Consider the following 16,654-nt stretch of genomic DNA (forward strand, 5'->3'; position numbering starts at 1 on the left):
TTAGGACGAGGAGAAATTTATTCCCAAATGCCAACTGATGAATCAGTTGCATATGCACAAATATATTTTTGTTATGAGTAAAAAGGAGAAAGCAAGAGCGAAGTTTAAGGTTTGCTACTTTCTAATCTAACTGGGTTGAAATGAGGAGAATAGGAAGAAATGTGCAAGTGTTCTTCCTTCCTGGCAAATGTCACCCAGCACCAAAATATCCCAGACTCCATGAAATGGTATGAATTATTCCCCCAGACTGGGAAACAAGGAGCCTTCAGCTTAGAAAATGGAATTCACGTCCTGGGTAATATGCTTGGTGTTGCCTTCTATACGAAAAGTCTAAATTCACCCTTGAATTTTCTACTTACTTACATATCATTACATTGTAAAGTCAGAATTAAAACATTTGCCTTCAGGGCAGATGTTAATTGTTGAGTGTCTTTCTGGTTGGTAACACAGGATTAAGACAATTATAGCTTAACAAAATCTAGTTTCAAATCTAAAACCAACAGCTTGAATACTGTGGAAAACACAGTAAATGCTCTACCATGGCTCACAAATGGTAAGCTGTACTCTACTGTACTAATACTATCACAATATTTCTCAAAATAAAACATTAAAACACATATATTCTTTTTATGCAAAAGAATAAGACACTATGTTATAACATGCCCAGGAGATTTTTTTTTTCCCCAACATCTAAAGATTTATATTTTTCTTTTTAACCTCCAATACTTTTGTCTTACTTTTCATTACTATTCCCATTATTCTTCTCACACTATGTCAAAAATCAAGAATGAGAGGTGCAAGACATGAATCTTTTGAACTTAAAAGCTGCAATAGCAAATTATCAGTTCAAAGTCCCTCCTAGCCCAGTATCACATCCCAACAGTAGCCACAAGTGGATGTCTAGACAAGAGTAAAACAAGAAAGGCACATAAAATACTCTTCCAGCTGTCAACTATTTTCAGCTTAGAGGATTTCCTACGTAGATCTGCAGCTGCAGAAGGACTGAAGTACTCTTCTCATACTCTTCCCTGTCAGGTCAGTCATGACATGACTGCTAGTGATAGGAAAATTCACAGGCACAATGAGATTATCTGTTCCTTGGTAAGCCAACCTCCAGAGTGATATCAGCCTCAGGTTCCTTGGTTACATGACTTCTACACATAATTCTAAAGTGGTTTTGCTGCTGCACCCCTACTTTTCCACCTATGATACCACTTCATCAACAGAGCAGCCAGTAATCATTTATTTAAAAAAAAAATTAAAATTAACTTTCCTTACAGATGACATCAGTTCAACCTGGTGTTGGGAAACAAACAAAACAACTGCTAAGCCTGTAATGCTACATTCTATAGAATGGGATATTTGGTTAGGGAGCGTGACTGAAGGTCATAAAGCAGAGAATGTGCCTTCTATTACAGGGTTTTTTAACACCTTTTTCTGATACCTATCTACTAAATAATAATACTGTATGTTTTATGTTGTTACTTTTACCATTGTACAACACTTGATATCAACTCTGCAATTGGGCAGATTACTGTAACTATATTTTTGCTAAAAAGAAAAGAAAGATGACACCTGCTTTCAATTCTACTGCTATAATTTTATCATCATAATGATAAAACTAATAACTTATTAAATTCATATTTTGAAAGTCTGTGGGCTTTGTAATAGAAGCTCAATGTTTTCAGGATAATTAAAACCTGACAATTTTATTTAATGTATTTAATGTATTTAATGTTCAAGCATTTGACTCTGCTGCAATACAAACTTAACAGTATTCCATATACGAGGCTGTTCTAAAAAATTTTAACATTTTCTGCTCCCCTTCCATGAACTACATTTTCCACTTCTGCTGTTCCTGTGAAATGCATTACAGGCAGGTCACATGATTTCCCTCATGTCAACAAATGATGGCTCAATTAGGCAGATAAGAATCTACAGTCCTCAGCAGAAACTCTCTTCAGCCCATTCTCAGCAGCATAAAGAAGCACTTAGGGACAGCACGGGTTCTGGGGAATGAATACTTGCTATCCTTTATACATATGCTCATTGAAAATTTCTCTCTTTCTTCAGAGAAAATTGGATCCTTCATGTTGTTGAAAATTTCCAGTCACTTACAGTTTGTAACTTTTTTTTCTACATTCAGCTACAGTTCATGATTAAAATCAATAAAATTGTGAGGAACTTAAATTTTAGCACATTGGTCTATTAATTCTAAATTGTCTCTTGGAAATAAGCTATCTTAATAATAACTAAACGAGTAAAAAGTATTAAGTTTTGACTCCAGTCCTCAAAGGACAGGGGAAATTCATATTTAAGGAGATATTCATTCTTACCTTACTTTGCTGTGATCAGTGCCAGTGATAGTATGCACAGCTATAAATGCCACTGTTCTCCTGGGTGCTCTCAGTGGATGACAAGGTTGTTTCTGCTTCATTACAATTACTCATACCATCTTCCATATCCACTACCTGACACAGTTTTGCTGAATTTCTTAATTTTATCCCTACTGTGAAGAAAAAAATCTATGAAAAATACTATGGTTTCTTACTTCAGGTTACTCAGAGAGCAAGACAGAATATTCAGTACCCCCCTCTTTCTCCCACTTCTTACATTTGTCTCATTCTTTTAGGTTTTACGACTTTTTATAATGCTTAGCCTTTACTTTTCACAAAACACCTCAATGTTGTTCAGCACCAATTATACTCCATATGGTCTTAAAAAGACATGTTCAGAGGCATATGCTGAGGCATATTTCATGCTAAATACTGTTAACTGCTGTTTCCCACCATTTTCAAATTTGCAGGAAAGTATTGTTATATTGCATCTGGCAATAGCATAGTCGGCAAAAACTATTAGGAGCAGTGGCATTCTGCAAAACAATTTCAGTAACTTCAGCATAAAAAATGGTTAACAAACCAGATCTCATCTACACATCTTCAAGGGCTAAAACTGTTAGCCATGTACCACACATGGGAAACCTGATTTAGAAAGAGCTTTGTAATATTTATGGACTATAAGGTCTGAGTACTTCTGGTGAATATTATGGCCAGGTCTTTACTAAATCGTTTTGCTCAAGCAGCTACATTATTTAGAAACATGAGAAAACCACATTGTCCTTAACCAACACAGTCCTGCCAACAGTAACACTGATGCAAGTATGATTGTCTGGGAAGGTGAGAGCATTTCTGCTGGTACAGCAGCTGTTACAAGCTGCCTCCACATTAGGGTGCTTATGCCAGAAAGAAGTGTAAATCCCCAGGATGGTTTTCCACAGCAGCTGCATCAGCAAAATCCTTCTATTGTGGACAAAATCTAAGGGCTCTTAGCTTTTGTTAAAGTCAAACCTCTGCAAGGATTAGTACTGGTGTTTTTATCTTGTTCATATAGCTAAAATGATATTTCATCCATCAAGCCCTATCTGCTACCATGATGGTCTATATATGTCTTAGAGAGAAACCTTGTCTACATCCACTTCTCCAACTTAAAAAATGGCACTCATTACTTATTCAGAGAATGTAGTATTTCCTTAAGCATTCTACCCTATTCCATTAAAGGAAAATGGAAAGAAAAAGGAGGATCTTCTTTCTTTTGACCAAACCAGACAGTCTGAAGCACATTTACCAAGGTGACCAAGTGCACTGCTGATTGAACGAGAAGGAATAAAGCCATACCACAAAAACTTCTCAGCAGCTTCTTTCAAATGAACTTTCAGAGCCTGGTTTTGGAATCAGTCAATTCCTGTTTCAAATAAACCTGATAACAAACAAGGCTGACAGGACTCAGCCCTTCTGTCTCCTAAAGGGCTAAAGAGTTTATCACAAAGTTGGAAAAAGCTCAATCTGCAAGGCATAATGTTAATGTGCTTAATATGTTATCACTGAACATCTGTGCAGAGGCATATTTGCAAAATAGCTTTTTTACTCCGAGTACACAATTGCTAAGCACAATATAGCATCAAAATTTTCTTGACACAGATTTTCACGATATTGATTATCCATGCTGCAAAAACATTTTTACTTTCCAAAGTTATAATGGTTTCTTGCAGAATCAAAAAGCAGTCTGCAGGTTCCTATCCTGGCAAGGCCAGTAGATCAATGCCCTTCAGTACAGTCCAGGTTTTGAGCTAAGAAGCAGTATATATGAATCCCCTTGCATTATGTGCATTCATATTTTAACATTCTATAATTTTAGTACAAAAGCTACTGGCTTTGAAATATCAAGCCCAAAAGCAATCATTTCAGAGTGCTCATTTCAAAGCAATTCATTCTTCATAACTCTTTTTAAAAAAAATAAAAATTTTTATTTAAACAACTGCACTGTCCCTATCACAAGAGTAAACAATAAATGAAACTATAATTTTCACTTCAGACCAAGTAGTGGGCTACTACAAATAGCTTAACTCAGCTCTCAAGTTACACACTTGCACACTTTTTACTGAAATGAACCTTCTTTATGTAAAACAGAGCACAATTGCTGCAATATTTATATGTGGTTTTTTAATGTAACAGTTGATAACACAGACACAAAGAATATATATTCCAGAGTTATGCAGACTATTACATTTCCTCATGTAAGGAAGATCAAGTCCTTTAGAAGAAGGGAGGAACCCCACATTTCAATCAACTGTACACAGAGTGGCGACTACCAATTTATTGTAAATGTTGGTAGACAGCAACCAAAACAAATACGTTAACTCAAATTAGAAAAATTCACAAATTCCAAATTTTAGCCTTTAGAACAGTCTTAATTTAACAATTCTTCTAAAACGTTATCAGAGAAGTACTGAAACAAAAAATAATTCAAGATAGAACCAATATTGTTTCAGAGCTTCTAATGCCTTGATTTGATGGTGCTTCAGTTGAGAGATTTTGCTCTAAGAAAGTTGACATGGTAACAGACAAAATTCTTATGCTCTCACAAGGAGAGCATCTAATAAAGCCTGACATGCAAAGGGACCTACAGTGAAAATTTCCCTTCCAATTGACTCACCTCACCACTTAAGAGTATGAAGTCTTCCCTTTTTAATTTACATTTAAATAAGTGTGTTAAGTCTGCCCAGACTTTACATGTGATCTGAGACTCAGTGTCCCTAAAGGCAGAGGCACCTGGGAGCAGAGGTCTGGCAGTGAGCTGCAGGTGGCACAGCAGGTCCCTGTCCCTGGTGAGTGCCACTTCTCAGCGTTCCCCAGCCTGCTACAAAGCCCAATCCAGCCTCTGCAGACAAGTAGCTTGCAACCAAGAGACTGATTTAGTATTTCAACAGATTTACATATTCTATTAATGAAATAAAAGCATGCCCTCTCCCTCCTCTCCCCACCCCCCCCTTTAAAAAGCAATATACTTTTAAAAGGGTAATGCAATCACAACCATTATGTCAATGAAAATTACATGCTGGGTTTATCTCTGTAGGTATCTGTCAAATCAAAGCGCACACAACATCTTCGGAGTAATAATGATGTTTTATCATTTTAATTACAAACACTTTGAAAAAAAAATCCCTAAAGTGTACCAATTGGGGTGGTCTGAATTAACAGTAGCTTGATAGCCCAAGGGTAGCAAAAATAGATTGAGCTACCAAATTTCATAGTAGTTATAGCAGCTGTCTTCTTGCCTCAGGGAACCTGGGTATTTAACAAAGCAGACAGCTTGGCATTGGCATCTGATTAGTAATGTGGGTATTGTTGGTCAGAATACGCGCAGTTGCATTGTTTCACTGTTTGATTAGGAATTCGGAGAGCTGGGGCACCATTTAGCTTTTGTAGTTAACTTCTGTCTGTTCACTTACAGGTCCTGTAAAAGGTTATTTTCTCACTTATCACTTGCTCCAAGTAAGGAATACTGTCTTGAATATGAGCGATGAAACATGACAGGATTTAAATGTCAGGGTCAGTTGCCTCCCGATTTCTGTGCCAAAATTTTGTTGAACCAACTGAATAAGGTTTTCTAATTGGGCAGGAAAGTGAATAAGGTGAAAGCCTGTTCTCCCCTTGCCACAGAATACAAATTATTTGGAATTTAAAATAATTTTAAAACATCGTTTATTTCAGTTTAACTTTACAAGGGAAAATTTCTCTTCACAAAAGAAGTCTCGGAGGTAAAATCCAACTGTTGGGGTTTCTGGGAGAGGGGGATTTATTTTTATTTTTCTAATCCCACAGCAGCCTGACAGTTTGGATAACCACTGGGGATAAGAGAATCTACAGTTCAAACTCAATCTGCTTAATAGTAAAAAATCTCAGTTAACATGCTTTATCTAAAAAGGTTTGATCTTGGGGAATAACCTTAGCACAAACAACAATATTACTCTGAGGTTTGTGTTTGAACTTCATACAGCCAAAAAGACCCCCCACGTGGCTCTTCTCTCTTTCATTCTTTAAGTATACATCACAAATTATTGGGGCTTGTTGGCAGAGTTCAAATCACTGAACTCATTGCAAATAGTCTACTTCAGCTAGAAGTACATTCTTTTACTCTATCAAATCCATCTGAGGTAATAAGACTTGATGTTTTATTCAACAGAGCTGAGGAAAATTGTTGCACAATAGGTTAATTCAAAATGGCAGCATAGAAAATGCATCTGTCAGTGGGGATCAAATTACAGGGCAAGCTCCTCTCAATGCTTAGAAAAACAAGTCTGCAGTTCTACAGATTATGTGCATGTGTGTGTTTAAAGGGGTGGGAAAGGAGCTAAATATCTGAGCTAACCTCCAATTAAAGTCAATCATAAAAACAGCCAATTTAATGAGTACGGATTTCTTTGGGTAATTATAACACCAACCACTTTTTTTTCTCCCTCTCTTTTAAATCTGTAATTCTGCCTTCTTGTTATTGCTTGCTTTGTCATTAATCGCCTCAGGAACTTGATTTCCTAGCAACAGACTCTGCCACCAAACATTTGGCTCCTGTTCAACATTTTCTTTGTGAAAAATGGCACTGCTATTGCCGCCTGGCTGTTGCAGCTAGACTGGCTGTGTAAGTGTTCTAATAATGCATTCTTCTAAAAAAACACCCCAAAATCACATGATAAAAGGAGCGATGACTGAACTTCACTAATTACTGTGCTGAAGAAGCATATCTGCAATTTAAAGGCTACTGGTGGGATAGGAGGAGAATGATTGATAAAGAAACATATATTCTTCATATTAAAAATTCAATTAATAATATAGAGGTGAACATTTAGAAATAAATATTTTTACAATGTTAGACAGATTCTCATTAATTTTTTTCTTACAGAAACAGGAGGTACAACTTTTCTTAAAAGTTGATGATGCATTTTTCTGCATAAAGTACAAAGCTTTCATCTTCAAAGAGTGACATCTTGAGGACCAAACTTCACCACAAAAAAATAAGAAAAAAGCTTCTAATTCACTTTTACATGTAAGTTACTTGAGAAAATTGTTTACGCTTGAGAAGTTATACCTTAGATGGTGGCATAATGCACACCACATCCTAAATATATCACAGGATGACATAACATCTGCTGGTGCCAGTTTAGAGAAAGCTTTTTTGGTTTTGCATTTTAATCAAAGAAATAAAGCTGAGGATTTCTGCATTTATGAGAGAGAAAGTTTTTTTTCCCCCATATTTGTTTTGAAAGGCAGTAAACGGCAGATTTGCTTCCTGGTTAGATACAGAGTCTATCATCTCTCCACAGCAAATGCATCCCAATTTCGCTGTAACTTCCAGAAAACACAGTGGCTCAAGATGGTGGGTTTCAGGAAGGAAATGTTATCCCAGGCCATCAAAAAAGGCCACAACTAACTGTTGCTAGCTGCATCTTCTTCTCTATGGTTAACATATTCAGAAAGGTGTTTTCCTGGCCATAAAACCTATTCATTATTGTGAGAAGTAGTTTTGCATGTCAAATGGCACACTGATGCCAGAGCACTATGGCAAAAGTTATCAATGGGAAAAAAGCTATTGTGGAGTTATTCAAACAAATGTCCTTTTTGGGAATATTTTGCTTCCTTCCAGTTTCTTGTTTCCTGTGATGCACACACAGACCTAGCACATCTCAAAGGAAAAAACCTATCACAATCCATTGTAAATTATTATACTTAACATGGCAGTAAATTACAATAAAAATGCCATCACTGAATATGGCTCTGAAAGGAGGAGACAGTACAAAAGAAATTTCATTTATACTTACATTGTTATAATAATCAGCACTTTTTCTTGAGTAGAATAGCCAAACCCTATGTAAAATACTGTAGAATGTTATTTAAGCTTTGCTACACACTGTTGACATTAAGCTTATGTTTTGACAGACTCATGTTGAAATCAGATAATTCCTCCATCAAGCCCACTACACTACCACAGTATCTCTCTGCTCAGACAAGCACTTAGGCATTAAAAGAAAATAAATATAAAAATACCACAGTATTTGTTGAAGCATACCAGAGTGGTTGGGGTTTTAAAAACTTCTCCTCTAGCAGACAGGTAGGTTACATTGGGTTTGTTATGACATGGTGCAACAAATGACATTTCCTACTCAAAACTCAGCCTAAGATCAGAATTCCTGGTCTTGATCAGAATTGTCATTATCAAAATACACTTGACATTCACTTTGAAAGCACAAAAGATGCTGAAGGTGCTGAATGTAATTCAACTGTGGGCGAACAAATTTAGGCAGCATTAGAAAATTTTATACTCAGTGTGGTACAACTGAAGGGCATCACCACTGAGAAACCTCCATTATCTGCTACATGGAAGTAGAAGAAGAAAACAGTTTACACTTTTAAGGATTATGAAATAACAACAGCCCATGCAAAGCTGACTGAATGAAAGTGTTATCTTCTCTTAATAAAAGGTTGTATGGCAGTTCTCAAAGTGAATAACCCAAAATTCAGCTGCTTAGAAATAAGCCTTAGAGCTACAAAAAAGCTTCAGCATCAGCAGTGCTTTCAGCAGGAAATGGCAAAGCAGTCTATGCAGACACTAAAGAGAAAAGTTTTGAGAGATACCACTTATAGCACTAACTTTTCCAGTTTATAAATTATATTCACAAAACACAAATTCAAATACAGTCCCTAAATAACATTCTAAGATTTTCCTTTGTACAGGAAAGAGACAAGCATTTCATTAAAAGAAGATCTGTTTGGGTTTTGGAAGCTGATGAACGGATCCATTCTAAGCTAAGACTCAAGTTACTACAGACTGGGAAGCTGACTGCAGTCAACCCCACCATTTCATATGCTTAGTGAAGGGAAGTGCCTAGGACAAAAACCCAACTGAAACACAGAAGGAACTTTAAAGAAGACATACATTACTTCAGCACCAAGGTAATATGAGCATCACATGACAGTGTTCCATCCACATTAAATGGGTGCAGGTGTTGGACTGAGGAACAAACTGAGTAAAACTAAATAATCGGCAGAAATAAGGATGGCTAACCGGAACATGAGAAAACACATATCTGGGAAGCACCATACTTCTAACAATCATGTTCAAATTCAGGGAGAAAGTTAAAATTCAGCTGTCTGTATGAGCAAGCTGAGTATATCAATTGTCACGGTTAAGATTTCATAAGTGCAGCTTTTAATGAAGGAAAGCATTTTCTCCTTTTCCATTTTCTTCCCATTGTCAAAGAACAAGTGCAAAATTTCTTACACATATACAGTAACACAGATATGCCCACTGGAGTCAAATGACAACTAAAATTCTCCTCAGTTTTCCTGCTCTCCTAAGTAACTCTTACTAGCAGTTTTTTTTTTAGCAAAACCACTGACAATAAAAATATCTTTGCATTCTGGGCCTTACTAAAATATGAAAATTCATAGCTATAGTTAATTAATAGTTAAACAATATAATTAATGCAAGTTGCATTAACAGTGTCAAAATGTTTGTGTGCAATGTTAAAGGAACTGAACACCAGCAACTCCCATAGATTTCAGTTGGTGTTAGACATTGACCAGACCCAAAAAACAATACAAAAATCCCACGACACAATACATGTTAGAGAATTCTTAGAGATGTCTGCATAAATCCAGTACTACCATCAGTTTATTAAATGCCTCTGAAAACAAGACAACAAGGTGCACAAACACGGAGTTTTATCACCCAAGTTTGTAGGATGTAACTCTAACACATAAGATTTCTAAAGTGCAAGTTCTGAAAGCAAGCACAGACTCAGAGAAAGAGAGAAAAAGAAAAAAATTAACAGAGCCATGCCTATTCCTCCCCCAGTTTATGATTATTTTCATCTCAGGTTGTGTCCCATTCACAATTCCAGAGACTAAATGACAGTGCTTAGTGCTATCATAACTTTCAACTTATTGTGAAATAAGGGAAGCATCTGAGGAAGAGACATTTTCTAGCCCCAGTAGGAACCAAATAAAATCCCTCACAGTGAATTCTAATCAGACACCAGCAGCACAGCTAGCTGATCCACAGTGAAATGAATATGACAGACTGGAAGATACGATGTCAACTGTATAAATTACTGCAAGTATAGGAATTATATCTGGGGAAGAGAAAGAAATTGCATAGAGTTTGACAGTACATGTAACCTATCCTAAATGATACAAAATAGAGTAATTTAAAAAGATTAAGATACACTTCTAAAGTTTACCATCTTTGAGAAAGCTGGGGCAGCCTCTGCATTTTGCTTCTATCCGTGATTTACAGGGTCCTATTCTCTGCTAGTCTTTCTCTAATTTGTCTGCCAGATCTGATTACCAGATGGCTAAAATAAATGTATTGTGTTCATTCACGGTAACAGAAGTTGTCTTTAAGGGTTCTGTCACGGCTTCACTATCTTTTCCTTTGTACCTACTCCTCCCTCTGTGAATTGATTAGATTTCAGAGCTAAGTTTCATCTGAGGACCATTCTGCTGAATGCTGCATTGAAAAGCATATTATCTCTTCTATGAAGCACATACAGATGACCACAGGATATCAGAGACCTGTCCTAAAGCAACAACTGCCCTGCTCTGCCAAGAAAATAGATTGTTTGATAATCTCAGGACACGGATTTCCAGAGTAAGTATCTGTCACTGACATACACTCTAATGCAATCCAAGAAATAGGTGACAGTTGGATAGAAAGAAGGAAATGAAAAGCAACATATGCCCAGTGCAAAGTCAAGGAAGGTAATAAGACTAAAGTGAAGACATACAACAGTAGACAAATTAATGACTTGGAGAGCTACCCTCTACCTCAGGAGCGGTAATTGCTCACTACATGGTTTCGTTTAATTTGTAGCAATTTCGTTAAATTGCTACAAACCCACAAGTAAAGAAGCTAAATGAAAGAAAAGGGCATGAACACACTGTAGCATGAGGAACCATGTACAGTTCTACACGTTGTCTCCTTTCCTTAAGTAAAGTTACACATGCAATCTGTAAACTGAAGTGATAATACTATCCTAGAAATCTCTTAGATCATCCTCGAATGCTTTTGTTACACGTGTGAACAAGGCTCTTTACCCAGCACATCCTCCTGCAATCATATGTTTCCCTAATCTGAATTAATTTTACAAATATCTAATAAAATTTATTAGCACTTCAATGTTATTTAGCTATCCATTATCATACACACATCTTGGGTTTATTTTCATTTTAGTACAATAATTCTTTGTCTCTTAGTCAAAGCTTGGATGTCGCAGAACTGGCATCTGAAGAACAGCTTCTAATATATACGAAAATCACTGTAGTGAATCACCTCGTCAAAATTTAAGTGATCAAACTAACTGAACACAGAGGAATGACTTCACAACTAAAATAAGATGAAGGTTATGCCTTAAAAAATACAAACCTGTTTATCACCTCATGTAATATTTCCCACTTTTCCTAAAGCATCTCCACTAACTTTAATTTTTCTAAATTGTGTATTGGAAGCTTCATTGGTAAGCACAGTAAAATTAAAAAAACAAACCCAAAAACCAAACAGTGTGGTATCACTTTTGGTAATATTTGTCATTTTTCCCCTTTATTTAAACTGTACTCTTAGCCTTTCATTCAGCCAACAGCATTAATTCCCAAGAATTGCATTTGGAAAATAAAGAGCTCAGAACACTTGAAAAAACCAAATAAAAAATTAGTAGACAACACACCTACGTATTTTTTTAACCACAGCACAAACATATGGTCATAGCAGTGGGATGTATTTTCATTGTACACTGAGAAGGTCAGAAGTATTTTCTGACAGTTTTATAAAGGGGCAGTCCTGGCCATACACAAGAATCAATAACAACCATGTAAAGCCTACAGCAGTGCACACTAACAGGCTGTAGGAGACATTAACACTACCTAAAAGAAATAACTGTATTTTCAATGAACTTGTTCCTCCTGGATAATCAATTTTTTACACTTCTTACCAGCTGTTCCCACATAGCTCAGGTAGCGGAATGGAAGCAGCTGTCATACAGAATCCATATATTACATGCCTGTTATGAGGTTTTAATCTGTCGTAGATGTTTTATGTTTGTTAATTTTGATCAGTCATATCAGCTTGCTTGCAAGACGAAAACAAATTCACCGATACTATTAAGTCAAAATGTAATCTACACAAATACATTACTTTGGCTTGATTCATCCTGGATGGTAAAAAAAGAATACCAATTGTGAATCTACTAATGCTCCATCCTCAAGACCCCTTTATTCAAGAAGTAAGATTTCATCATTAAAATCAGTTTGCCCCACCGCCCACATTCAAGAGATTTGTCACAATCATTGTTTCTGAAATATTGAGTTATAAGGTGCCATAGTAATTACTATGGAATAAATAGCAATTAAGATTGTTCACACAAATAAGCTCAAACTGTTTGCAGTGAATAATTATGCTAATAGTGTTTTTCTACATAATTTGTGCATCCTTCACAACAATTTACTAGAAAATGTGAAATGTAAATTTGATGCACTACTACAAAAGCTTTGAAAATGTTTAGTTCTTATGATTTTTCCCACTAATTTAAGAGAGCACACAACTAAAACATACTTCTACATTAGTACATCTAAATTTGAAGAAATCAAACTATGTTGAAATCGAAGCAGTCATTTTCTTTCCCTGTCTTCCTAAGAAATCATCCTAAGCCACATGCAACAGACATACTCATTGCTTAAACCTCACCATATAGTAACAAACATTTGAGCAATTTGAAAGAGGCTGAACTTACTGCTATATAATAAACTTTGGCCTTTTCCACCAACTTCCAGTTCTTCTCCAAATCAAGGTGCTTTTCCTTCTTATAGCAATTAGCAGCAGCGAGGTTAGCTACGAGAGACCTGAAAGCGATTAAAAACCCAGAGATTAGATCCTCTGGAAATAATACTACTGCAATTTCTCACAAAGAACATAATTTCTCAAAGATCCTAAGGAACATAAAAGCAATTAACAAAGAGCACCATAAACCACACATACTTTGAGCATTTCATAATAATTAAATAATATATTTAAATAATAGATTAAATAGAATTCAAATTTAAATCATATATTAATGTATTTTAAATTCAGCTATAAAGTTTATGTAACCTATCAGTATTACACTGTTCAGGTGCCTTCTTTTGCTGTGAAACAGCCTTTGTTGCATTCTGTGATCAAATCCCTCCATGCAGTTTAGCATCTGCAGATTTTCATTAAAACTCCTCTAGTACCTAACACCTAAAGAAAAGTAGCTACTCCAGTTTATATTCTGAAAGCTATTTTCCCTCACAAGAAGCAAAAAGTTGATGGATATGTAAGTCTTGCTCTTATAATTTTCCAATGAATAGTTATATTATTTAAAAAGAGGCTTGTTTGGTTTTTTTTCCCCCATTACATTCATATTTTCCTTTAGCAAATAAAAAAGGGTCATGTTGCTACTTTTAAATGATGAACTGTTAAAAAAAACTTTGGCTTAGCTGTGTATTATTGGAAAACTACCAAAAACTCATTTGTACTTCCTTCTTTCCTAACAAGTTATAACACAAGCTGTAGGACACAACTTCCATTAGCAAGAACAAAAATACTTGTATCATATTGCCTCTTACATTCTATTTTAAATCATCTTCTTCACTCACTCAATTCAGCCTTATGAAACACACAAAACTTACAGATGTACTCCTAAAAACAGGTCATAAAAAAGACATAAGGTTATGCACTAGCTCTCCACTCTGGCTACCATGACCAAATTCTTCAGTGCGATTTTATTATGAGAATGTTTAATAACATGCAATATTTAGAGAAAGGAAGTTGGGGAAAGAGATATTTCCATGCTGGCCTACAGAGTTTTAAATATAATTGTCAAGATTTAATGTCAAAGGATGCCCCTTTAACATTAACACATCACTGTTTTGTGATATTTAACTACATCAGCCAGATTATAGGTGTTAGGAGGTTAGTAAACCAGGAATTCTTGCAAATTTTTTCAATAAAAACAAGCAAAATACCAAAAGAATTTCTTATCAACCAACTCTCCCTGTAAACTTCCAGAAGCACTCATCACTGACCATACCTGCAAGTTAAAGAGACTTGAAGGAATACTAAGTAAGTTTGCCAACACACTAAATTGGGAGAAGCTGCTGACTCCCTTGAAGGCAGGGAGGCCCTGCAGAGAGACCTCAACAAATCAGGAGACTGGACAATCACCAACCATATGAAGTTCACCAAGGGAAAGTGCCGGATTCTGCACCTGGGATGGGGCAACTGTGGATGTTCATACAGACTGGGGAATGAGATGCTGGAAAGCAGTGCCATGGAAAGGGACCTGGGGGTCCTGACAGCAAGTTGAATATGAGTCAGCAGTGCCCTGGCAGCCAGGAGGGCCAACCCTGTCCTGGGGGGCATCAGGCAAAGCATCGTCAGTCGGTCAAGGGAGGGGATTGTCCTGCTCTGCTCTGCACTGGGGTGGCTTCACTTTGAATATTGTGGCAGTTTTGGGCACCACAATGTAAGAAAGACATTAAGCTATTAGAGAGTGTCCAAAGGAGAGCAGTGAAGATGGTGAAGGGCCTTGAGGGGAAGGCGTATGAGGAGCAGCTGAGGTCACTTGGTCTGTTCAGCCTGAAGAAGAGGAGACTGAGGGGAGACCTCATTGCAGTTACAACTTCCTCGTGAGGGGAAGAGGAGGGGCAGGCACCAATCTGTTCACTCTTGTGACCAGTGACAGGACTTGAGGAAATGGCCTGAAGCTGAGTCAGGGGAGGTTTAGGTTGGATATGAGGAAAAAATTTTTCACCTGGAGGGTGACTGGGCGGGAATAGGCTCCCCAAGGAAATGGTCACAGCACCAAGACTGACAGAGTCCAAGAAGCATTTGGAAACACTCTCAGGCACATGGTGTGACTCTTAAGGTGTCCTATGCAGAGCCAGGAGCTGGACTCGATGATCCTGATGGGTCTCTTCCAACTCAGCATATTCTGTGAGTTTATTATTCTAAGTATATAAAGATTAAAACAAAGTTGGACTTTTTCTGAATATATAAAAAATACTGTTCTTTGTCATTTCATCCCAGGAACAGTCTTGGGGTTTATCTCCTTAATTCTAAAGCCTTAAGGCAAAAAGAACTAATGTGAATTTGGAAATTAATAAAAAAAGAAAAATATTTATGAACAAATAGTCCAAGTCTCTGTAGTATTACAAGTAACCAGACAAGAAGTTTCATTCTTGATGAGTGTTATCATTTCAATGACAAGAAACCCACTGGAGAACCAAGTAAATCCAAGAAAAACATGTGCATAACTGTGGTAATTTTCTGTAAATCAAATTTAAAATTAAAAGCAAATGAAATCTTTCAGTTTTGGCAAACCTTAAATATCCATTGAGGGCATAGCTGGGAAAAAAATCTTGTCTGTCTATGTATGTTGCTAAGTAAAAAGCAATTATGTTCCAGAAAACTGAGCAAATACTTTCTATATGTTTCCTTTCACTTATCACATGCCCCTGCAACTGTAAACCCAGTTCTATGTGGCTACATCCAACTGTAGAGATGCTCTGCACATATGAGTAATAAAAGATTGCTACACTGACGACAAAGCACCAAGCTTTTCCAAATTAAAACTGTAAGTCTGACAGCACTACATTCAACATGTGGGACACAGACAAGGTAGATATTTTTTCAATGAAACACAGTAATTGGAGACAGCCAGAGTGCTTCAATTGAAACAGCTTAATGGAGACACTGTGCATGTGGGTATTTCTAAGCAGAACACAGAAATCAAAGTCACAGACTATGACAGAATGTAGGTCCTACTTAGAGTTTAATCATGTGTTAGGATTTTCTTGGAAAGCTCTGAGAAAATAAAGCATACTGGTATTGCTAAAGTAGAGAATTCAGGTGGTAATCACGCATCAGCTAAAGAACCCTGTCCTACAAAAAGCTAGATAGTTTGTAGAAATAAGAAACATTCACATAAGGGCATCTGGAATACAAATATACATAGCCACTTTCTGGGGAAAACAGGAATGCTATTAGCCAGATCCTCCAAGAGAGACGAGAGAGCTGAATTACCCAGAGTTAGCAAGTACCTCGCTGGGACAAGACATTAATCAATAAACAGAGTTATCAACTGGGGCCAGGTTGAAGGGATTCTTACAAATATAGAAAATGCTAAACCCAAGAAACAATCAGAAGGTAATTAAAGACTGAGAAAACATTTGCTCTCACTAGAAGAAGAGCAACTGCACAATAAAGTCTTTAGCAGCAACCTTCCCCTATTTTTAATGCCTCCCAAGGA

The 16,654-nt window shown here is 36.6% G+C and overlaps 1 protein-coding gene across 2 annotated transcripts in view; it reads right to left on the reverse strand.

Moving 5' to 3' along the window:
* Nucleotides 1-16,654, reverse strand: part of ADK (adenosine kinase) — a 277,174-nt gene that overhangs the window by 132,824 nt on the left and 127,696 nt on the right. For both annotated transcript variants that reach the window (XM_064663829.1, XM_064663830.1), the window contains exon 6: nucleotides 13,118-13,226. In XM_064663829.1, coding sequence (XP_064519899.1) covers nucleotides 13,118-13,226 — 109 coding nt within the window. The remainder of the gene's footprint in view (nucleotides 1-13,117; nucleotides 13,227-16,654) is intronic.

Source organism: Pseudopipra pipra, chromosome 8, assembly GCF_036250125.1.
Source record: "Pseudopipra pipra isolate bDixPip1 chromosome 8, bDixPip1.hap1, whole genome shotgun sequence".
NCBI classification, from domain to species: Eukaryota; Metazoa; Chordata; class Aves; order Passeriformes; family Pipridae; genus Pseudopipra; species Pseudopipra pipra.